Source organism: Tupaia chinensis, unplaced genomic scaffold (genome assembly GCF_000334495.1).
Source record: "Tupaia chinensis unplaced genomic scaffold, TupChi_1.0 Scaffold000017_1, whole genome shotgun sequence".
Classification (NCBI taxonomy): Eukaryota; Metazoa; Chordata; class Mammalia; order Scandentia; family Tupaiidae; genus Tupaia; species Tupaia belangeri.
Genome location: NW_006159447.1, coordinates 335,157 through 361,109, shown reverse-complemented (window position 1 = coordinate 361,109; position 25,953 = coordinate 335,157). Strand labels below are relative to the sequence as shown.

At 37.8% G+C, this 25,953-nt stretch overlaps 1 protein-coding gene and 1 pseudogene across 1 annotated transcript in view; one reads left to right on the top strand and one right to left on the bottom strand.

Annotated features, from left to right (window-relative positions):
- The window catches only part of SLC30A8 (solute carrier family 30 member 8), a 30,154-nt gene extending 12,041 nt beyond the window's left edge, over positions 1-18,113 (bottom strand). Inside the window, exons 1-4 of the mRNA XM_006140045.2 lie at positions 17,546-18,113; positions 12,812-13,011; positions 6,103-6,249; positions 2,339-2,492 (exon numbers count right to left, since the gene is read on the bottom strand). Of these exons, the coding sequence (XP_006140107.1) occupies positions 2,339-2,492; positions 6,103-6,249; positions 12,812-13,011; positions 17,546-17,616 (572 nt within the window). The 5' untranslated portion in view covers positions 17,617-18,113. The remainder of the gene's footprint in view (positions 1-2,338; positions 2,493-6,102; positions 6,250-12,811; positions 13,012-17,545) is intronic.
- LOC102500614 (PEST proteolytic signal-containing nuclear protein pseudogene) lies at positions 11,018-11,537 on the top strand (annotated as a pseudogene).
- Positions 18,114-25,953: the final 7,840 nt, after the last annotated feature.

Genomic DNA, 25,953 nt, shown 5'->3' with positions numbered 1-25,953 from the left:
GGTTCACAAACTGAGGAGTTGGGAACTAAGGTACCAATAGGTAAGGCTGTTAGGGTGACATGAGGAACATCTGAACAGTATATACATGCTCAATGCTTTTTCTTTCTAATTCTAGAGGTTCTGTTTTGTCTTGTCTTAAAATTCATTGTTTAAAACACCTTTCTTCCATCACTGCCTTCTTCACTTTCATGTAAAAACCTACCTCATAGCATATGCCATGTAGACAGGAACATGATGAAGAGAGGACATGTGAGTTTCCTATTGTTGCCCTAACAAACTACCACAAAGACTTAGTGGCTTAAAACAATACAAATGTCTTTCTAATTATAAAAGTCAGAATTCTGAAGTGGGTCTGCAAGACTGTATTATTTCTGGAGGCTCCAGAGGTATTCATTTTCTTGCCTCTTCAGGTTTCTAGAGGCCATTTACATTCCCTGGCTCCAGGCTTCTTCCTCCATATTTAAAACCAGCAGTGGAGCATACACACTCCTTTCTGACCTCTTACCTCTCTCTGAGAAGGGCCCATGATTTACATTCATTATTCATTCAAAATAATCTCCTCATTTTAAAATCTTTCATCATGTTTGCAAAGTTCCTTTTCCCATGTAAATGAACATAGTCAGAAATTCCATGATGTGGAAATCTTTAGAAGGTCATTATTTAGCCTATAACAGATGATAGGGAGGTAGGGAGGTAGGTGGATATATTATGTTAGATAGATAGATAGATACATAGATACATAGATAGATAGGTAGATAGATGGATGGATGATAGAGATAGATGCTGATAGATATATAAACAGGTAGAGATAGATAGATAGATATAGATAGATAGATAGATAGATAGATAGATAGATAGATGATAGATGATAGATAGATAAAGTTGTAGATAAAGTTGTTCAGAATCAAACCATCAAATGAAAAGGAAAAAGGAAACTGTTACTGAAAGTTCAAAACCTTGGTCTCAAAACCCCGGTGTCATGAGAAATCCTAGCTTATTTTGGCAAGAGTGATAGGGCAAGGGGCATATGATATCTTTGAGTATGATTTAAGAGTACTTCAGTAAGAGAGTGGATCAATAGGTGGTAACTAAAGAGAGAGTTTAGCTACCACAGCTTAAGGAACAATTTTCATGTGGTCACAATTATACAAACATAAAATAGATTGTTTTTGAAGAAAACAAATTCTCTGGTATTAATTGGGTTGTTGGAAAAGTCATGATATATATTTTTCTGGGTTTTTTTTTCTGTGCAAAAATGGTTCATGACTTTTCCCACCACCCAATATATGAAACTCATGATTATTTTATAGAGATGTTGCAAGACAAAATTCAAAAGTAGATGGGACTAGAATAAACGTTATAGTCCTTTCCAACCCAGGTCTCTGGGAATTCCATAATCTACTCACCTAATAGAAACTGAACAGGCGTAAGTTACATCCCATATGGAACAGTCAACATGAGAGGGCAGAATGTCCAGGAGCTGGACTCTGGGTCTATGGATCAAATCTGATTTAAATCCTGTCTCTGTACTACCGAACTGGCAATGTATTCAATGTACTCACTGAATTTTTGTTTCCTAATCTGAAAGGTAGAGATGTTGTAAACATTGAACTTGATGTTGTCTATTAAAAGATGCTACCAGTCTTTGCCACATTGGGAACTTTCAAATGGTAAATAGAAGAAGCCAATACTAAAGGACCCTTTAAAAGGCTTAAACTAGAGAAATCAGTATTTTCAGTGTTAGAGTCATTGAACTATCAGGTCTCTACCATCTTCTCAAGTAAAGGAAGGTTTTTTTTAAAGAATTATTTAATTTAATTTATTATTATTTGTATTATATTTTAACTTGCTATAGTCATGAGAGAGAGAGAGAAAGAGAGAGAGAAAATGAGAAAGCAGGCTACCAACTCTGGTCCTCAAAATGCAGTCAATCTTGGGAACCAGCAGTTAGTGTAATGGCTATGTCGCTGGACTCCTGTGTAGTCGACCGCAGTTCACATCCTGGACCCGGTGGCTTAAACCCACGCCAGGCACGTGTGCATGCATGCCCAAGATCCCGAGAGGAGAATGGAGGAGAAGGGATTGCAGTGTGGTCATCCCCTCTGGGGGGTGATTTCTCGCTTTTTGTCTCTCTGTCTCTGTCTGTCTGGTGAGTGCACACACCCTATAGTGAAAAACCTCTCAAAAAAAAGAAAGAAAACATGCAGTCAATCTTTTGGGATCCCAGCACCCTAACCACCATGACACCTGCTGGCCCCAAGTAAAGGAGTTTCTAAAAAGTCTTTGTCCGGACAGGCTTTAAGATAAGCATAACGGACGTGGTGTGGGAGTGACTTACACAATGTTGGCTGCCACTGCACAGCCTGAAACGATGATCATCACAGTTGCCTGGATTTGGTATTCGGGGTGCAGCAAGCGCTCACCTGCCAGGTATACCAGCACGCCGGTCACCACCCAAATGCACAGGATGGACAGCAGGGCACCAAGGATCTCTAGGAAGCCAAACACACAAAGATACCCACCACATAATAACTCCTGCATCACCTGCCTACCATCTCCACCAAGGTTCACAGGACATTGAAATTCACTCCCGAATAAAAAGGTTTCAAATGAGTTCACTCTGTGGTTCACAAAGCAAGAGTGTGGATGGGCTTTAGAATTAAAATGAGGCATTTTAATGTTGCATTCATAAAACACCAGCATCTGAGTTCATTATGCTCCATATTACTAAGTAATTTCTGGCAAATTTTTAGAACATATTAATTGCTGTCTGCTCTTCCTGTTTTCCTTGGGGATTTTAATTTAAGCAGGTGCTGACATGATTGAAACTTATTAGGAGATGAAATAATGAGACATAAAGAATAAAATGTGTTTAGAAACCCTTAATTTCACCATAAAACATTTACGACTTACCCATACCAGCACCTTCAGTAGAATAAAATAGTGAAAAGGGAAGGTTTCAGAGGGCATTTGATGAAAATGAGTTTTATTTGCCAACCCCACATATTATAAACAGAGGCAATGGCAGAGGCTTATCAACACTCTAAATGCATTTTAAGAGCAACAGTAAAGAAAAAAAGCATCAGAATGGAGACACTTACATTCATATTTAAAGATAAAATAGTGCTCAATTTGCCCAGTGAGGAAAGCATCTTTGCTTACTTAAGAGTTCCTTAAAATCCCTTCCTGATCTCTAACGCAACCCAGTAAATAGACTCTAAAAATCCACGGCGAGTCAATGGTCAGGCATATTCCATGACTTTGTCCTTTCCTCCTTTAAACTAATCCCAGGTAGTGGTCCTCTTTAAAGCAGAGTAATTTAATGTATTGTGATTCAGTGTGTGGCTATCTCTTCCCAGCTTCAGTCATCACACACACCCTCGTTGATTTTTGCAATATTTACGTGCCACCTGTCTTATTAGCCACTTAATACTTTCTATGAATAAACTTACTTTTTCATTTAGCTTCTTCCTAAACAAAGTTATTCATGACATTACATAGTTTATATATTATTTTCTAATACATATTAGGATATGTAATTATCCATGTGACACTTAAAAAATTATCTAACCACCCATGGTACATTTCTTACACCATGGTGCGGATATTCAGGGCCTGAATTCAAGTGTCAGATAAGTATGGTTTACCTGTGACTGGTTATGTGACTGTAGACAAGTAACTTGAGGGCCGAGTTTCCATCTCTATAAAGTATGGTAATAGTGTCTATTTGTAACAATTAGCGTTTGTTATGCCCCACCCACCTCAAATTCTCATGTTGCAGTCCCAATTCTCAATACTTCAAAATCTTTTCTTACTTGTAAACAGGATTGTGGCAAATATAATTAGTGACTATGAGGTCATCTTGATTTCGGGTGGACCCATGGCTGGTGTTCTTATTTAAGGAGAAATCTGGACACAGTTACTCACACAAAGAGAAGGCAAGTAAAGATTAAATCAGAAATCTGCAAGCAAAGAACATCAGAGATTGCCAGCAAACCACCAGAAGACTGTGGTCTGAGGTTTTCCTCACACACCCCAGGAAGAACCCACCCTGCAGACACCTTGATCTCAGACTTCTATTTTCCAGGACTGTGCAGCATGTCTGATGTTTAAGCTACTCAGTCTGTACACTTTGTTAGGGCAGCCCTAGGAAACAAACACAACATACAGCAAACACTCAAGAAGTACTTATTATTCATTCAATTGGGCTACTTAAAACTTCCCACTGCAGAAGTTCATGAAGACCATGCCCGAGAATATCTGGTTAGCCAAAACAAGGATTAAGATAATAAATACCAAGTTGTGTGCCTCCTATGCATAAGAATCCAAATCGGGCTATGCAAGTAAAGCATGTCCACCTCCATACCTATGATTAGAGAAGTGCAGGGAGATAAGAGCTGGGAGGATGAAGTCTAAACACCAAGTACTAGAGTCAGGGGTCAGACCTAAATGTAAGAGTCAGGAATCCAAAAGTAACTAGGTAGAAAAGGAAACTCTGGTAAAACCATCAACAAGTACTAGCATACCTTCTAAGAAAACTATTCAGTTAGCAATCATCTGGTTGACCAGACGAGTCATGGCTGTGTTGGATTCACTTATATGTCTATAACCTCACTCCTCAGTGCACTGGCCACCAATCACAGGTGACTATTTAAATTGAAGTTAAGTAAACTTCACAATTTCTTTCCTTAGTAGCACTAGCCCCATTTCAAGTGTTCCAAAGCCCATCATACTCTCTGTTATAGAAAATGTTCTCTTGTGGCAGAGAGTTCCACTGAACAGAATGGTCTACTGGATTGTCAATGTTCATGGACTTCTACTACTAGGTGGACAAAGTACAAGCAATGATCTAAATTCTGAGTGCATTTTTATGTCTACAGACCATCCTATGTTTATAAAATGGAAGCAGCAATGGTATCAGGAACCAATGATATCAGAAAGTGCAAGAGAATGAGGTACATGTACAAATTTAAACAAACAAGTGACAGGAGTTCAGCCAAGGATGCATAGTTTCCAAGTGTAGCTCTCTTTAGCACTGGCAAACACATCCTCAGATGTGTTTTTCATAAGCCCTCTTTATTGCTGTTGGTTGTCTCATGTCTCTGAATGTTAAAGGAAAGGCAATTCTAAAGACCTGCAATGATAAATTGCTCAGTATAACATTAGAGCTTCCTATCATTCTAAACTTGAAAACAGGCAGTCCATAGCAGTCAGTCTGCCAGCTGTGGTCTATGCCCAGCTGCACCTTTCAGTGACGGGGGGCCAAGCTGGCATGTTAGCCATGCTGCCTTTGCCCTCAGATTCTCTTCATACTGATTTTTTCGACCAGTTTGAAAACATAGAATTATGAGAATTTGTTCACATGATTGGTACAAAACATTCAGCCAGCTGATACAAGAATAACACAGAGGAGAAGTGGAATCACAGTATATGCTGAGGAGGGGAGTGGATTGTAACAAATGAGCTAATATAAAAACTTTCCAGAGACTAAATCCTCATCAGGACATGGACCACTTCTTAGACCAAAGCAAGCAGTCACTTAGTGAAAGAATCAGCTCTGAGAAAGAAGAAAAGATGAAATTCCATTTCCTCTTCCTCCTCTTTCATTTTTGCTTTCCTTTTGTTTGTTGCAAGCTATTCAGCTGAACCATTCACTCAATAGCTAAATGTTGCCTGTGACCAGAAAAAGCTCATATTTCCTTCCCAAATCCCACTGTGAGAAGTTTTGCAATCTTTGCCACTTTCTTGGGCTCTCTGTGCCTTACTTAACGTGGCAGACTCTACCTCTCCCTGGCCCCATCCTCTCTTTCAGAGATGCAGAGTTTCTATTGAATGATATCATGATTATGGCCACATACTGAGACTGTGGCTGGAGTGCTTGCTAAAGTGATATACATGTTTTTGTTGTCTCATAGAAGTAGAGGTTGCACCATTAGTCTGTCCAAATTAGTACTGATAGCACACATTGTCACATACACATTTACCTCAACTAGAGATGTGTCTCTAAGGAATTTTAGAACAAGGCTTTGCTTTGCACCTTCCATTTTTACCCTTTGTTTCACTCTGCAGGTTTTACTCTGTTACTCAATCAGTGAACTGTACCTGCTCGGTGCCATCCAAACGTCAGCTGCTTGGAAGGGGGTTTTGAAGACAACCACAAGGAGAAGAGACTGAGCAGAAAACTAGTCAGGTCAATCAAGAGGTGGGCAGCATCTGTGACGACAGCAAGACTCCCAGCAATGTGCCCACCTAGGAAAGTACAAAATATTACACTGTGTTAAGGGCGCAGAATGCAGCTGGATTCCCATGAATACTAACCATACCTGCTGAAAATGCCACAGACTCACAAACCATTCAAAGAGGAAACAATCTGAATGTTGATTTTACCTACCTCTTCTTCTCAATTTGGCAAATAAAGAAACTGAGACCTAGAAAGTAGAGGGAGGACCAGCAGGTGGCATGGTGGTTAAGGCACAAGACTCCCACATGGTTGACTGTGGTTCAAGTCCTGGACCTGGCAGCTTGGAAATCATGCCCAGGCACATGCATGTACATGCCTAAAACCCCAAGAGGAGAGCAGAGGAGAGGGGATTGTGTTGCATGGTCATTTTTCCAGGGGTGATTTCTCACTTTCCCTCTCTTTGTCTCTCACTGGTGAGCACACACATTTTAGGGCAAAAACCTGAATAAAAAGAAAAAGTAGATAGGATTTGAACACACGTTAATTAATTAAAAAAAAATTCCTGGGGAGAAGGGAGCAGGAGGCAAAGATACAGAAATCAAAAAGTGTGGGGCACATAGGGAGAACATCAGTTATACTGAGGCTCAATGATTCAAAAAAGGGAAAAGGCAAGAAGTTAAGAGGCAGAGGTCAATTCAAGGGGTCTCATAGTCCATACTCAGGACCTGAACTTAGTCTGTGATTTAAATTTTGCAATCTGACCCACAAAATTGTTTTTATTTGACTTGTAATTTTACCATAGTCTTTACCACATTCTTTTGCTCTCCTAACCTCTATTATCATCTGAGCTTGAGATCCCTATAGCAAATAGTGGAGAGCAGAAAGGAGAAAAAAAACAGGTATCAGACATCTTGTGTACAACAAACACTCCAATAAAGCACAGGAGTAGAATCTGAGCCACATGAATCCTGCCTTGCTTTTCTCTTCTGTTTGTATTCTCTCTCCATGCCCCTCTATCACTCCTTTTAAAAGAAACCCTACACTCCAAAATAAATGTTAAAAGAAAACTTTGTCCTTTCTCCCTGAGCAGGGTTTGTTGTTTGAGAGCAATAACCCTTATTGCTCTTACTGCAACTTCCCAGTGAATCGCTTTTGCTGACTAATTAGTCCTGCCTGCAGCTGTTTATTGCCTTGTGAATTACAAAGCAACAGACTGTCAGTCATCAGCCCCTCCATCATCAGACTCACCTTGTCTTGCCTAATGATTAAAAAAAATTACATAGATGGCTCCTTATTGCAAGAATCCCCACAGACTGTTGGCTCCAGCTATAGTTAATAACTGGTTTGTCAAAGTGTAATGGTCTGAAGCAAAGTAGTCTTTGAGCTTGTTACCGAACTGTCAGTGCAAAAATCAGAATGATTCATTAGCCAAAAAGCAACGTTTTGCTAACAAATCAGCTGTCCTTCCAATTATCCTCTAATGTCGCTCTAGCTGCCAAACATTGTCCTGATAATAAAGCTGTGTTAATAATGCATTATTTCTTGCTGCTGAATGCCTACATGCAGATAAGCAGCATGCTGCAACCTCAATAAGGAATGATGAGGATTCTTTGTACAGGGCCAAAATGGAAATACAAGTCACCAAAGTGAAGTCTTACTAGGGTTTCTCCAAAAGGCTCAACTGAGGCAGGGGGCAATTGAGAAAGAAGAAAGGTTTGCTTTGGATGAAGCTTGTTAATAATGAAGGCCTGAAGGGGCCAGCAGATGGTACAGTAGTTAAGGGGTTGGACTCCCACATGGCCATCTGTGGTTTGAATCCCAGCCTCAGCAGCTTGAAAGTCATGCTGGGCACATGTGTAAGTATGCCCCAAATCCTAGTAGAATGGAGGAGAAGGGATTGCAGCCTGGCCATCCACCAAGATAGTGATTTCTCACTTCTCTCGGTCTCTCTCTGTCCTTCTTTCTGGTGAGCATATGTGCCCTTTGGCAAACACTTAAAAAAAATAATCATTATAATGAAGGCCTGAAAACTCAGGACCATTCTGCAACCATCAGTGCTACTTGGAAGGGCCATCCAGAAAACTCCAGGCAATTATTGCTGAATCCTATAAGGCAAACAGCTTGCAAGAGGTTCTTTGTGACTGAACTTGCTTTTGCTTCTGAAAGTGTGGAGTATTATTGACAATTAATTTAATCATCTAGTCAGTATTTATTGAGCTCTGACTGTGCACAGTGCCAGGAATAGGGTATACAAAGATAAACAAATCATACTCCCTCTCTTTAATGATCTCCTTGTCAAACGTCCACGGTTGGGAAGATATGCTAATGGACTAGGGAATCAGAGAGCTCCTCACACTGGGAGCATTGAAGAACTTTTCCCAGAAGACAGGCATAAGAATTAGTAAGAAGAAAAGTTGTCATTTTTTGTTTGTTTGTTTTGTTTTTTCTCAATGAGATAAGAGCAGGGATAAAAACAGAGAAATAAAAGAACATAGTACCTTTCTGAAAAGGCAGGAGGTGTGATGTGCTGAAAGGATAATGGGAAATGAAACTGAAAAGTCAATAAAAAGTGTGTTGCTTATTTAGGCCCCATCATTTGAAATACCCTTCTTGTCTCCCTTTTGGCTACCTCTCAAATTCTACTCTTCCTGCAAGGTTTTGCTCAAATCACATATCATGCAGGAGGACCTCCCAAACCCCCAAAAGTAATCCAAGAATCATAATTGCCTTCTCTGATGTGGTCAAAAATGGCCTTGGGGAGGAGGTGAGTTGTAGATCCTGTTTTTTTTTTTTTTTTGGGATTTTTTTTTTTTTTTTTTTTTTGCTATTGGGCACGTGCGCTCGCCAGACAGAGATAGAGAGACAGAAAGTGAGAAATCACCCCCCAGGGGGTATGACCACGCCACAATCCCTTCTCCTCCACTCTCCTCTCGGGATATCGGGCATGCATGCACACGCGCCCAGCGTGAGTTTAAGCCACCGGGTCCGGGACTTGAACCGCAGTCAACTACGTGGGAGTCCAGTGACACAGCCATTACGCTAACTGCTGGTCCCAGGATTCAAGTCTTAAATGATGGCTAAGATATTGATAAGTGCGGAGAACGAAGAAAGGGCTTTCAAGTGTCTTGTCTATAAAATGAGATTCTAAGAGGACCTACTTCCTAAGGATTTCATCACAATTGTGTAAGGTCATATGTGGAAACATTCATCACAGTTCTTAGAACATAGTAAGCTAAATAAATAAATATTAGCTATTAATTATATCATAAGAACAGAAATGTGAAGATGATACCATATTAGAAAATCTCTTAATGCAGGACACCTCAACAATGGGTCAAAAAGTTTTAAGAATAAATTAAAATGTACAGGTGTTTGATAAAAATTAATACATAGCTTTGATTATTTATTAGTCACTTAAAAACAAAGACAAGCAGAATACATTATTATCATAATTAAAATACTTAATCCTTCAGGAAACATTTTGCTTAATAGTTAAATAGTAAAACATAAGACTTCCTTCTGCATAAAATATTGTTGAGCATTATAGAAATAAGAAATCTACAGAGGTGATTTAATTATTAAAAATGAGAAGAAACGCACTTCTGTCACAAAGGAGGAGTGGGGAGGATGCACACAAGAGGGAAAAAGAAAATACCTGTAAATGAATGTAGAATTGACAGTAACTTAAATACATTACTGACTATACAATGAAGGAAAGAAGTCAAAACTTTTCAGAATATGCTAAAAGTAACCATTTAGAAAACAGGACTTCAGAAAAGGAAATACCACTTACCACTGGATAGAATAAGCCAAATACATAAAATAACCAGAAATAATTCTTCTAAGAAATAAGCTGCCCTATAGTAACACAAAAAACACTAAAAACCCTTGATGAGAAATACAGAACATTTGGATAAACAAAGAAACATACCACATTCCTAGAGAGAAAGCTGAATATTTTAAAGATATTTATGTGTTTTTAAATTAATTTCTATACCAGTAAAATCATAATTAGATTCGGGAAAGAACTGAACAAAACAATACTCATGTTTAATGAGCATAATAAACAAGGATGAATAGGTATTATCTTTTTTCTGTTAAATAAAGGATCATGAGGAAGAAAAAAACAGATATTATAAAATACAAATCCACATTAATTATGTTAGTGACAGAGAGTAGGAATATGGATCAATGAAATACTTCAGAAACAACCTCGTATTTATAAAAATTTGGTAAATTATAAAAGAAGCACCGGAAATCAATGAGGAAGATAATTGTTTAATCAATGATGTGAAACATGGCTAGCTATTTACAAAAAGTTTTTCCAGTTCTTAGAGCATGCAATATATCTAATTTCACACTGGTTTCAATATCAAATGGAAAAATGTGAACAACAACAAAAGAACTATTAATCTTCTCAGTAGATGGGGAAGCATTACTAAACACTAAGAAAGTAAAAGAAATCTTGCTAAAAAAGAAACGTTTCATATAGCTACCTTTTTAAAAGCTTCTCTAAGTGAAACTGAAAGTTAAATAATAATTAAAAGGCAAAAAAATTAGAAAAACACTTATAACTGAAATAACAAAGATTTAACATCTTAACTATGTAAAGAGCTCCTAGAGATCAATATAGAGAATTACAAGATTCTCTTAAAAAATAAAGGCAACAGGCATTAAGAGGCAAAGAGAAAATGCACAAACAGAAGGAAAACACATCATAATCATTATGTAAAAATATTCTAACAATAATAATTAAAAAATAAATATTAAGAAAACATTTACCTATACATTAACAAAAGTTTTTAAAAGATGAAAATACAGGCCAGGGTGGGGAAAATGGTGGACTGGAAGGTGAGAAAGAAGTCTGACAAGCTTCAGCGAGCTGGAGCCGCCGGAGGACCTGAAGAAGAAGCAGGAAAACCTGTGAAAACTAAGACTGCTTCTTCCAGTAATGGAGGTGAAAGTTCCAGTCTCAGTGCTGAGAAGCCATCAGCTGAAGAAGAAGCTGTAGACCTCCCAACAAAGCCTACAAAGATCTCCAAGGTTGGATTTGCTATAGGCAGTCAGACAGCAAAGAAAGCAACAGCCGTAGCCATCACACTTGGATCAAGGGAACCTAAAGAAACTAGTTCAGCTCTTGCTTCAAAAACCCTTTCAGCAGCAGTGGTTTTTAATGAAGATGAAGAGAGTGAACCAGAGGAAATGCCTCTAGAAGCAGAGACGAGGATGAAGAATATAGGAAGGGATACACCAACATCAACTGGACCAAACTCCATCAATAAAGGAAAACCCTGGGTTTTCTGATAACCCGAAGCTATGGGAGTGAAATATCAATGTCCATGACCAAGGCAATTAAATAATGTGTTTTGAAATTGGGGTGTGGGATGGGTATAAATTTAAAAGGAACAGTTACCTTCTTTTTCTCATTTCATTCTTTTTTTTAATATCATCATAATCTTGTTTATATTACATTGAATTGCATATAACTTTACAAGGTATTACATTGCTTTTTCAAAAGGGAATGTCATGCATGTCAGTCAATACTGAGACATTAAAATCCCCACTTCATCATTCAATATCTTTTCATTGTTTTTCCCGTTCATTATTATTATTATTCCAATTATTTTTTAACCAATCGCTATTTCTCATTTTGCTTGTAAAAAGACTTTACCCATCATGAAATAATTCTCAGATCAATCCAGTTGAGAATACTATACATGTCATCATCAACAGGTAATAAGCCATATCTGTGTCCCACTAATGTCATGCCTCTCTATTTGTTCTCTTGATATTTTTCTCTATCCTCTTCTCTTCACCCCCCTCATTCCATACTGTCTTATTCTCCTTAAGTTTTTTCACTGCTTTTATGTCCTCCAATATTTCTAGACCCAAATTAAATATTAACTAAAGGTCAAGGTGGGAGAGAAAAATGACCGTGATGAGTGCCTATACTAAAAAACCAATAAATTTGTCAAAAAAAAATTAGAATAAGTTCTGGTAAAGACTTGGAAAGAACCATCCTCATATAGAGCTGGTCAATATATGAATTGTTTCAAACTCTCTGGACAACCCTTTGACAATATGAACCAATAAGTAATAAAAATATTCATGTCCTTCAGCCAGTTATTTCATATATAGGTATCTCTTTGAAGGAATTAACCGGAAAAGCAAAGGGTTTTTTATTCAAGAGTTACCATTGTAGCATTGCTCATAAGAAAGGAAAAACTCCCTAATTTTCTGACAATAGAGAATGGTTATGTAAATTACAATGCAATGTATTATGTAATATTGTTCAGGCATAAAAATGTGTTTGAAGAATATTGGATAGTGTGGTCAAAAGCATTCAGTCTGCTTTCAACAGAGAAATAAACAAACAAAAACCAACTGTGAGCTATGAATAGAAAATACGTTGTACAAAAATACGTAATAATGCTATGGAGTTATCACTTGACTATGCAATAGTGATGACTTTTTCTTTTCTTCTATTTTCCAACTTATCTACAGTGAGCATATTGGTACCCGCAGAAAATATTAAATCTTCCATTAAAAGAAGGCCTTCCATAACTTCCCCATAATGGTACAATGTTGTTTGCTTGTTCAATCGGAGAAGTCTTCATGAGAAATACTCACCCACCACCTCTGCAATCATGAAAACAAAGCATATTGCTGAAGCGGCACAGAGTTTCCACTTGGCGTGAACTTGCTCATTTGCCTCGTTCCCAGCAGCCTTGGAATTGCTGTGGCAGTGATAGATGCCTCCTGACTCCAGCTCCTCTGGCCTCTCTCCAGGACATTGATCTTTAGTCACAGGCTTCTGTTGGAGTTCCACGCTATGGATGAGTTTGACAGAAGCGAGAAGTGAACATGGTTGCAGACAAACACCGTGCTGACAGCCCTCCCTATTCTCAGAACTTCTATTAGGACTTTTGCTCACTAGCTGGGACGTTGTAATTCACAGCTCCTCCTAGAAGAAATACCCAGTGTAAGGAACAAGCACGACATTTCCTTCAGAAGTCACAACTACTAAATGTTGAACTTTTACTTAGTCAATACTAGCAAAGACTAAGAAATGTCCAAGAAGTAAGAGAAAAGAAGCAGATGCACTTTAATGCCATTCCTTCCTAGTTATTTCTCTTTAAAAATGTTTGGATCTGCGTAACAAATAATAATGACAGTAAAATACATCAGAGGACACTATAAGATATGTGTATTGAGCCCGAGTGAGTATTCAAGTACACATCACAGCGCTTTTCCCTGATGAGTTCAGGAAACCTTCCAAAACCTTTTCACCGTTGAAGAGACAGTTTCTCTCAATCAGTCAACGTTATGTCAGACACCTACTTATACTTCCCCAAGCAGGCAATAGACGTCAGCTCTGCTCAAACACAGAGCATGATTTAGAGCCATTCACAGAATCATAGAATTTCATAGATGAAAGACTGTAAGTAACATTTAGTCCAATCACCATAGTTTTCTTAGTGGAAGTAAGGAAGGTTTAAAGAGGTCAAATAATTGCCTGAAATGAAATAACCAGGGAACACCTTAGCAGAGATTCCAAGCCTAGTACCTTTTATACCTATCACACACGGCCTCCCTTACCGATAGCAGAACTCCCCAAACCAATTTTTACCCATGCAAATGTCAATGTCCACAGATCTAGAACTAATCAGATTTAAAACTTTTTAATAAGCTCATCTGAGTTTTAATGAGATTGCTAGAATTAAAACTTTACATTTCTGGTTTTGGAAGATAGTTTTTAAAAGCAATAAATTAACTTCCACTTGAAGAGTTATTTCATTTGACTTAGCACCGTCTGAAATTAAAAGTCAGTTGGTTTGCCTTAGATGATGACTCTAATTATTATTATATGTGGGTTTTTATGAATTATATACATATTTATAATGTGTGTATACACACACACACACATTAAAGAAAATCTGGAATTACAGAAAGCAGAAAGAAGAGGAAAAAAATCATTGGTAATCTTATCTCTAAAAAATATTTATTGATATTTTGTTGATAGCTTTTTAATAAACAAATACACATCTTTTTCACACAATTAAGGTACATAATAGGATGCTTTGAGCTGTAAGTACAGTTGCTAGAATAAATGACAATTATTGATTCTGTAACTGAAAACACCTAGAGGTATCAATCATTAGGAACTGTTTGATCAATGCTCCAGATCCATTTCTCTGTAGTTCTCAACTATGTTTCAGTCTCTGATTTTCCTCATGGTAGTGGGATGAATGACAAAGGTAATCATCCTATGTACGTGCTTTTTCATATACAGGGAGAGAGATTATCTCCTTTTACAGTGGCTAAACCAGAGTCTTGAGGGGCATACTGATATAACCAAATGATAACCAACAGTCATAGTCAGAGGTCCATGAATGAATTGATTGGCTTAGGCCTTGTTATACTTGGAAGATCAGCTAAACCCAACTGTGCTGACTCCTAAAGGTGAGAATAAGGTAAATTCTATTCCAATAACATCACTGCAACTCAGTAGAGAAGGACTGAAATGAAAGTGAAGAAGATGGTGTCAGACAGGATACTATCAAAAGCACAGCCTCTAGACCTGATTTTTAGTTACATATACTGTTAATATTTTCTCAATTTATGAAATCTTCTATGTCAATATTATTTTTTAATTTATATTTAGTCACTGTGCATCATTAGATCATAAAAAATGGTTTTCCCCAGCATGAAAACTGTGCATATTGGTTAAGTTACAGATATTACCATATAATTATCAAGACTTCTGATTCACATACCTGTTAAATTTTTTATCATGATTTCCCTCCCCCAACTCCCATTTTCCACCCCCTCCTATACTATCTCTAGTATCTTCAGTTGTCCTCCCTGCAATTTACCTTCCAATCTTTGTTTCTGCTACAGAGCACAGACATTCTGTATGTATTAAGCAGGGACATACAATGCCTCTCTTTTATAGTCTGGCTTTCTTCACTTAACATTAAATGTTCCATATTTGTTCACTTTGTATCAAGTGCCAGGGTCTCAATTTTCTTTATGGTTATGTCATTATTTTTAACATGTAGAAAAAAATATACTCAATGTAGATATGTCTGGTATACTTAACTGATTTCCTATTACTGAACAATTCATTCTTTTCCAATTATTTGTTCGTATAAGCAATGCATATCATTATATTTGATCTTTGCTCAATATACTGTTATCTCCTTAAAATGTATCCCTAAAGGGCTAATTATTTGGTCAAAAAGTACTTAAATTTCTAAGTATTTTTATGTATTTTACCAATTTTGTTTTGGAATGTTTATACCAATGATATTAATAGTACTCAAGAGGAGGCAGAATTTTGCATTTTCCCTAAATTCCCCAAAGATCTTTTTAACTTATTCCAAAAGAAGTTTAAAACCAAGTTAAAATACATTCCTCATCATCTCATTAGAGCAAAGTGATCTAAGTATCTCTAGATGCAGTACAGGCTCTTGATGTGAAAAATGATGTGAATTCTAAAAAGTATTATTTTAAGAAGAAGGTTATAAAAAGCAAATGCTATGATGCATCAAAAAATGTGGATGTGCTATTAATGAATAAATCCTGGTAGTATCCCATCCACTCAAATATGGTCAAAGCTTTGAAGAGTAGAAATAATAGGCCAAAGAAATTTACTCCACCATTGAAGAGAAAGAAAGGGCATTCATTTTCTTACCTGATAAAAAAGAGACCAGGATACATGATCTCTTTCAGATTTAATCTTTTTATCTGACAAAAAATAAAAATAAGTTTGACAGTTTTTATAAGCTCTGTGTCATGAAAACCGTAGTTATTAGTGAACTGAATAAGACCTTATGATTATAAATGGCCAGCCTATTTGTTCAATAAGGTGCTAACAGTGTATTTTCATGAAAAGAGGAGTACTGACATTTTACTAATATAGAGATGTTCCATTTATAGTGCTCAGAGTAGTAACATTTTGTTTTACAAAATTCCTGTCTGACCTAACATGAAGCTATTTTTTTATATTTATGACATCAATGAATTACATCTACAATTCTTCTCTAAGAAAAATAATTCTTCCAATATGAGATAATAGATGTGCCAGACTATCAAACATTTGAGTCAAAGTTATAAATATCATTGTAAAAGATATTTTGTAATATACTTGATTTGATTGTCACCTACTGCTTGCATACTATGAAAAACCATAAAAGCTATAAAAAATGTTGGTGGAAAAACAGTTATTTGATAGTTCCTAAAATATTTGATTCCATCAAGCATGATATTACTTCTTCAGAAAATTAGATTCCATGAAACAAAAACATTACACATAATGTTAGTAAGTATTCTCTTAAATTCAGTTTCTAATGTGAGTTAATTTAAGATTTGTATTCATATAAATATATATACACACACTAAGTATATTTCTCTTTGCTCTCCCTAGAACTGAACTTGCCAAACACACTGCACTACCATTTTTACATGTCTCTGTCTTTACCATGCAATTAATTATTCCAGTCTGGAAAACTTACCTAAGCCTACTATCTATGTAGGGTTTCCTTAACCCTATTGACTTCCCTTTTATTTTTCAGTTTGTACCCTGTCACTTCTGCAAAAGCTTTATCTGACCCCGAAGTCTAGATAAAGCTGAGATTTTCTTTATGTATTTTTTTAAAGAGCCCAGCATAACACGAATATGCTAGTTTGAAATTTCCCATTTTTATACACATTTCACCTTAGGTACAAGTTTCAAGGGGCTAGTTCTGGGGCTAGAAATTTCCTTCCATTATATGTCCAGCACTTAGCACAGATGTGTTCAGTCAATAATTGTTACAAACAAGTGAAAAATAAATGAATATATTGTACCTGGCACTGTGGAACTAGAACTATGTAAGCAATATAATCAATCATATTTATTATATGTGTATATATTGATAATGGTATTTTTTGATTAAGAAGATAGCAATTAATTTGAAGATTAATATAATCACAGTTTTGCTATGTAATTGAAAAGTCTTAGTTTTTTTCGAAACATTTTTAAAAACTCACTATCTACCTTAAAATGGGAATAATCAAGGTAAAGAAAAGTAAACATATTAGATTGGTAATGTGTCTTTTTGAGGAGAAAAAAATGCAGATGAAATATTCATTAAGATAAATATTCATCACTTAGAATATTTAAATGATCAAATCGACCTATACAAAGTATTACGTTTTCTAAGATATGAATTACACAAGTCAGTCCATGACTCACAAAATGTTACAAAATACCCCCAGATTACAAAGCAAAAGTTTACCATTCTGAAGGAATAGGATGTAGGGAATCTGTTGAATATTCAAGACACAGAAAATTGTGTATCAGACATGGGTATCTGTTACCTGTCTAGTGAGAAGGCATACATCTTGGTGGCTTTGTCGTTCACGAGGTAAGTTCTTTCAAGAAATTCCATGGTGGCCAGGATAAGACCTGTTGTCGTTGTAGTTGTTGTTTAACTCACTGTCCAGTTTTGGAAACAGAGCAGTCCTGCAATTATTTACACACTTTCCAAAGAAAAAAACAAAAGAAATACCTCCGAGGAATTAAAATAATGAACCTCCTACATCAGTGTTCTTGGGAAGTCTGCTAAAATCACAGCCTCCTTAGTATGTTACCTGGTCTCATTCTTCCACCCATGGAAACTGTTTTTCTAAGACTTGCAGGTAGGACCCCATGAAGTGTGTGTGTGTGTGTGTGTGTGTGTGTGTGTGTTTCCCATGCTCTCTGATTTGATCGTGCTAAGAGATAGAGGAGCTTAAGGTTTCTAGCTAATTGCTGATGTAGGGGTTTGACTTTCAGAGCACACCTGGGTAAGCTGCAAATAGCTTCTCTTATGTATACTAACTTCATTTTTTCCTCCTCGTTTTTTCCCCCCATGCTTCTCTAAAACCATTCCTTCTGGGATTTCATTCTAAGATGACCTCTAAGCAGCTGTCAGGATTTACTTCACCTCCCTGAGGACCATTTGGGGATTTCAGTACTGAGGGGGTGGACAAGGGTCATTAGTTCCTGAGGTTTGTGAACTGAGACAGTTCCTGGTGCAGCAGCTTTGAAATTTTTTTTTTTTTATATTTTTTTTTTTGAGAGATTTTCACTGTAGGGCGCGTGCGCTCGCCAGACAGACAGAGAGAGACATAGAGACAGAAAGCAAGAAATCACCCCCCAGGGGGGATGATCACGCCGCAATCCCTTCTCCTCCTTTCTCCTCTCGGGATCTTGGGCACGCAGGCACACGCGCCCGGCGTGAGTTTTAAGCCACCGGGTCCGGGACACGAACTGCGGTCGACTACGTGGGCGTCCAGCGACATAGCCATTACGCTAACTGCTGGTTCCCCAGCTTTGAAATTTTTCTGACAGACAATGGAAAGGTAGACTCAGCTTCCAAGTAAATAACAGCTCTCAATTCTTCAAGAACCAGAGTGAACTGTGTTCTCCTTGGCCAGGGGACTCTCTACAGAGAAAAGATTTTCACAAGAAAATTATGAAGTATACTAATCCCAGCGTGTACTAGTAGAACCTTCTGAGTTGCTCCCAAGAGACCTTCAACTCCCAAACTCCTAGTAGTTGACGTTATACTTCATTACAAAGCACTTTGCTTTCCAAACAAGAGTAGGGGCTATAGCCCAACTGAGAGAGCCTGATCAAGCAGCATGCATTTGTGTGGGCACCAAAAAGTATCTGAGACTTGCACAGAGAGATGCATGCACCAGTGAGCGGGTGCCAAATAGGGGGGGTGAGTAAACCCCGGGCCACTGAGTCCTTATTGCCTTCTCCCTCTGTCAAGGTTCACTTTCTAGTGAGGAAACTCAGTACATTAGTCCCTGAACAACCCAGTGGGCCTAGAATCATGAAGATCTGCTCATCTTGTTGATCAGAGATTTCCCACAGCGGCCTAAAGAGCTACAAATTGTCCCCTACAAGGAGAATTGTGTTGAGTGGCAACTGCAGTAAGCAGTAAGGGCAGAAGTCTCCTTTGACCGACAGTGAGAATGTTTTTCTCTTTTAAAGAATTGTTTTGTTTATTTATTTGAATTTTACCAGAGAGGAAAAAGGATGGGGGGTGGGAGTGGGGGGCAGTGCAGAGAGAAAGTGAGAAAGCAAGCTGCCAGGTCTGGGACTCAAACCAGTGAACTGTGTTCTCCTTGGCCAGGGGACTCTCTACAGAGAAAAGATTTTCACAAGAAAATTATGAAGTATACTAATCCCAGCGTGTACTAGTAGAACCTTCTGAGTTGCTCCCAAGAGACCTTCAACTCCCAAACTCCTAGTAGTTGACGTTATACTTCATTACAAAGCACTTTGCTTTCCAAACAAGAGTAGGGGCTATAGCCCAACTGAGAGAGCCTGATCAAGCAGCATGCATTTGTGTGGGCACCAAAAAGTATCTGAGACTTGCACAGAGAGATGCATGCACCAGTGAGCGGGTGCCAAATAGGGGGGGTGAGTAAACCCCGGGCCACTGAGTCCTTATTGCCTTCTCCCTCTGTCAAGGTTTACTTTCTAGTGAGGAAACTCAGTACATTAGTCCCTGAACAACCCAGTGGGCCTAGAATCATGAAGATCTGCTCATCTTGTTGATCAGAGATTTCCCACAGCGGCCTAAAGAGCTACAAATTGTCCCCTACAAGGAGAATTGTGTTGAGTGGCAACTGCAGTAAGCAGTAAGGGCAGAAGTCTCCTTTGACCGACAGTGAGAATGTTTTTCTCTTTTAAAGAATTGTTTTGTTTATTTATTTGAATTTTACCAGAGAGGAAAAAGGATGGGGGTGGGAGTGGGGGGCAGTGCAGAGAGAAAGTGAGAAAGCAAGCTGCCAGGTCTGGGACTCAAACCATAGTCGACCATGTGGGAGCCCAGCGTCCTTAACCACCATGCCACCTGCCAGCCCCAGACAGTGAGAATGTTAGGTTTCCTGTCACTTCTGCGGTGGAGCTATACTTCTTCTTAATCTTAAGACTTCAAACACATTCATGTATAAAATAAATTCTAAGCTCTTATATGACCCCACTGCCTAACTGATCAGTAACTTTGCTCCAACAGTTAGAACTGGAGAAATGGCTATAAGGTGCCCATTTTTCCTTCCAGGAGAAGAAATAAAATTCTGGGTCTTGTATTAACAGAATAAAACCCAAAGTACTTAACTTTAGATAGCCTTACTCTTAACTTTGCAAAATAATAGGTTATTCTGTGAAGGCAAACATAGGAAATCATAAAAGAATTACCAATCTCTCTGTGAGACATGACTTTACAGATTGAATCATTTGTGAGTAGTTTCTAGAACATCCGTGAGAAATAAGATGCAAGTGAGGTAACAACAGAAATGAGGAAACTACTTAAAATCAGGCTAAAATCCATTAAGGATAAATGCCAAGAAGATAAGCAATCTTCAAATGCAGGAAAAAAATTTTGGCCTAAGATATTAGCAAGCGAGACCAGCAGATGGTGTAATGGTTACGTTGTTGGACTCCTACATAGTCAACCGTGGTTCGAGTCCTGAACCTGGTGGCTTAAAACTCATGCCAAGTGCATGTGCATGCATGACAAAATCCCAAGTGGAGACTGGAGGAGAAGGGATTGTGACAAGGCCATCCCTCCTGGGAGGTGATTTCTCACTTTTTGTCTGTTTCTGTCTCTCCAGCAAGCACACACATCCTATAGCATAAACGTCTCAAAAAAGAAAAAAAAAAGATATTAGCAGGCAAAAAGCCACCTGAAAGGTTGAGACCTCATACCACAAACTGTCACTAGTACAAATATGGATGCACAGATACATTTGTATCTGCTTGTGATTCTATTGTTACTGGAAAACTAAATCCAGCAGCTTCACCGGGTCAATGAAACAAGAGTCAGAGGCTAAAGAAGAAGGAACTTAGTTCTGCAACTACAGAGAGCCAGGCAATAAGCACCAGAAAATTGCCTTGAAAAGCACAACTTGGGACCAGCAGTAAGAGTAATGGCTATATTGCTGAACTCCCACATAGTCAACCACGGCTCGAGTGCCGGACCCAGTGGCTGGAAATCACGCCCGGCGCGTGTGTGTGCATGCCCAGGATCCCGAGAGGAGAATGGAGGAGAAGGGATTGCGGCATGGCCATTCCCGCTGGAGGGCGATTTCTCGCTTTCTGTGTCTCTGTCTCTCTCTGTCTTTCTGGTGAGCACATGTGCTCTAGAGCAACCAAACCAAAAAAAAAAAAAAAAAAGAAAAGAAAAGAAAAGAAAAGAAAAGAAAAGAAAAGAAAAGAAAAGCACAACTTGTTCTCTGTATTTATAGGTACAAAATACAAGCACATGAAAATCATTTCTCACCCTAATCAATCAAATTCAACCACTTTCCCGTAAGTAAAGATTCCGATTCCTGTTTTACTTCAAATACCCATGTGTGGTTTCTCATCTGACCATCCTTCAAATAGATCTCTCTGTGATTCAGTACTGGGCCTCATTCGAGGCCTTTCTTGATTTCAAAGTAGCTACAGTTCTGCTAACCTCAATTATAAAGGATTATACATCCTTTATGGTGAATTCTTAACGTGGATTGCTTGTGGGGGAAGGGGAGAGTTGGTAAGAGAGGGTCAATAGGGTAAAGTCAAGATGGATAAATGAGGGAATGGGAAACCTAAACAAAAATGGACAAGAAGATATGGTACAAAAAAAAAAAATTCTATGATCTCTTCTGTTTACCTATAAGTTGAACTACATAAAATTGCTATTTTAAACAGTTCCTATTTGGTCTAATATCAGTAATTTCGTATGGCTCAACTTAAATATATATATATACACATATATACACACATACACATGCCTATGAAATATATACATGTGCATGTATGATATATTTTACATTTTAAATTAATATGCATATTTTTGAGTGTTGGGAAATTAGAGACCATTTTCTTCAAAAGTCCGTACATTTCTATATGCTATTCTTTTTTTTTTTTTTTTTAAGATTTTTCCCTTAGGCCATGAGCACTCACCAGAGAGAGAAAGACAGAGACAGTGAGAGAGAAAGTGAGAAATGACCCCCCCATGGGGATGGCCATACTACAATACCTTCTCTTCCATTCTCCTCCCAGGACCTTGGGCATACAGGTGTGTTTTAAGACACCAGGTCTAGGACTCAAACCATAATCGACCATGCAGGAGTTCAGCGACATAAGCACTGCTCCATCTGCTGGCCTCCTCTGTGTGCTATTCTTAAAGATGATTACTGTAGACCAGAGTACTGTTGTGAGTAACTTAAGAGCAGGGAACAGTGGGTTGCAGCAAATACAATTCTTATGCTAGTATGTTTTGCTGCTGTATATATTTAGATGTTAAATATATTTAGATGCAATTATTTGTGATCAAGAATTGCCTGCATGATATGCTATGGAAAATTTTCATGTTTTTGATCACCTTATTTTCTTACAAACTCATTTAAACACACCATCATCCCCCTCCCTACTGTCTTGTCAGTAAAATGTTTATGGAAAATTTCCCTGATTAGCCTTTGGTCTGCTTTGGCGTGAACTGCCCACCAAAGACTAGCAACCCTCATCAGGTTCCACACTCAGCACAGGATATGTATTTGGAAAACAACCGATCAAAAAAAGAAAATCCACTGTCTTGTTGACAGTTGGTTTCGGTGGGAATTATGCTCCTCATCCCGGTTTCCTAGGCAACCAGCTTCCAAGCCATCCTGAATTACAGGTTGTCCTCTCCGCCCACTCTCCATCACAAGCTTGCAGCAATTGAAGGGGCAAAAGGCAATCTATTAACAGTTACCTCTGGCAATAAATATTCTGTCAGCCACCAGGACATCATTGGTATAACCGAAGAACTGATTTGGCTCCCCAGTGCTAGCTGTTGCCAGCAGTCATTCCTTAATGGTATTTTACAAACAGTAGATAATATTTGTGCAAAAATAATTTACACAAGTGTCTTACACACTGTGTGATATTTCAGTTGTAGAGAGAGGATGTGTGTGGTTATACAAAACAATTGTAATTCTCCCTAAACACCAAAATAGCAAATTCTCACACTTCGCATTCTCAGAATTTATTCATAGTGCAGAAATACCTCAGGTCACTGTTGTTTGCATGGAACTGTCTTTTAAAAAGAGATGCAAAAGTGCACCTGTTTTAAAATAATAAATGTAGACTTTCATTATGTTTGGCTCTTTCTTGCTTCTGTGGAGAAGCAGTGTGGAGAAGTGATTTAATATATAGGCTTCCAGATTAGATACTTAGTTTTAGTTTTTGGTTTGACCATATCCTTAGATGTGTGATCTTGAACAAATAATTTGTCAGACCTCTGGATGTTTTAGTTTTTCACCTGTAAAGTAGAGGCATTAATAGAATCCATCTTGGGGTCATCTTGGCATAGCGGCTAAGGTGCTGGACTCTTACATAGTCAACTGCCACTCAAGTCCCAGACCAGGGGCTTGAAACTCACACCAGGCGCTTGTGCATGCATGGCCAACATATTGAGAGGAGAATGGAGGAGAAGGGACTGTGGCATAGCCCAGCCCCACCCCCGAGGGCTGAGTTCTCACTTTCTGTCTGTCTCTCCTGTGACTGCACATGCCCTGTGGTAAAAATCTCTCTCAAAAAACAAACAAAAGAATAGAACCCATCTTACAGAAGAGGAAAAGTGAGAGTGTATATAAAATATCTTAGTACAGTCTCTGGCGTATAGTCAGTTTTATACAGTGGTGGGTTGCTATGTACTCTTGACTGTCCCTGAGAAATTGGCCCTAGTCTTAACAGAAGGCTAAGAATGATAATGAATAAAAAAAATCTATCAAAGAAGTAGAGATTTTTGGAAGGAAGATCTGGAAATTTGAACCTGCCATCAGCTGTTCAACTTTGGGTAGATCTCAAACTCTCTGACCTCAACTTTCTCAAGTTATAGATTCATGTCTATTTTACAATCCTCTCGACCAGAAGAGAACCATTCAAAATCAACCTTCACTGAGGAGCTTTCTTCTACAATAGAAGAGGAAATTCAGACTCAACCAGTATAATCACCTACTGATGATTCTGAGTTTAAGTAGTCCCACACACACTCTAAAGATATTATTTCCAAGTTGGGTAGCATTTCCTTAACAAGGTGATTTTGTGGTTATTACTGCAGTGTGTTTTTTTCTTAAAAGTTTCTCCCAGAAAAGTAGAAACAAAGACATTGAAAATTTAATTGGATTGTATTTTAGAGAGCATTATGAAAATTTCATTTTAATCTAAAATAAACATGTATAAAACAAACCATTTCCAATATTTCATGCATTACTTAAGAATACACTGAAAGTCATCTGACTTTTATTTCTTTCTTGATAAATTAGAGCTATATAACCTTTCTCTTTTACCATTTTTATCTTTAAAGAGATTGAGCTGTAGAAATGCTCCAGTGAAAATGTAATTTGTATTTGTTGAGAAAAGGAAGATGTGATAAAATATTGATACTAAAGCAATGAAAGAAATATTTGATTAAGTCTCATAGATGACAATAAATAATACAAAAATAAAGTAGCAATGTTTGAATGGGGGAAGTATTAGAGTTACTTAGCTAAAATGTTTACAAAGTATATATTTTGTCCATTAGTTTCCATATACCACACTTCCTTTTCTAAGTACTCTGCAAACTTGGACTAATTAACCCTTAAAACCACCCTCTAGCCTAGATATGATTAAATCTTATAAACTTTGAAGCCTCTAGCTTCATAGTCTCATAACTGTGTATGTCTGTCTTCTTTTAAAAAATATATATAGTAAGCGAGAGAGAATTAAAAGGATCGAAGCCATGATTGTAAGGCTTTAGAAAACAAAACAGAAACAAAAACATGCTTCCTAATATCGCAACTCCTTGGTCTATAAGCACACAGAATATCACTAAAAACTAAAGCACTAAATTTCTAAATTAAAAATAATGATAAAGCACTCTTGTCATGACCTAGAATGCCACCATTTAATTTTTATGAGTACTGTTTACTTTCCTTTAGTGAAATTCCTTAGGGGCCCATAATTCGTCTTAGGGAGGATTTTCACTGAAAGTCCCCGGATGAATGCCAAGAGAGCAATGCATAGCTCATCTTCTCCCCATCTTGAAGCCTGGATTTATTTGACTCGTGGCTGACAAGACTGACTCTGGGGAGACAGTCTAGGAAACAAGACAAAAGCCGCCTCAGAGCTTTCTTCTGAAAGACTGAGCCATTGCTTTTCACGTCGAATCCAAAATGCATCAAGGGACAGCAGCTGTCTTTTCTGCTTGAAAGCACAAGGCCTTGCAACTAATTCGTCTCTTCTTTGGTATTAGTAAATTCACTTCCAGTGAGTCTGCATTTTAAAATTCTGCTAATCCAATTGTAGCAAATCTCACCACTACCATCAGGGGATGAGTTCTTCAAATTGGCGTTCAACAAAGACAAGTGAGGCATCATTTTACCGTTTGTGACCCTTGGTTCTGTATTCGGTCACCCAGATACTGGTCAGTCAATGAGCAGATGACAGGAGCGATCGTGCTCTTTGCAGTTGACTGACTCAGAAAAAGAACAAAAATGTTTATTTAATGAGCACAAAGCATTATTGCAAATATTATATATAGCAAGATATTTTTAAAGTTTACGTGCCTAGAATAGTATTCTTAGCCATTCAGAATCTAAACCAAAGAGTCTTCTCTGAGTCTTCACCAGAAATGTAACACTTATCATTCACAAAATTAAAGTTTCATTTTAAGCATTGTAAACCTTATTAAACTGTTTTTTAAAAAAATCCGTGACAC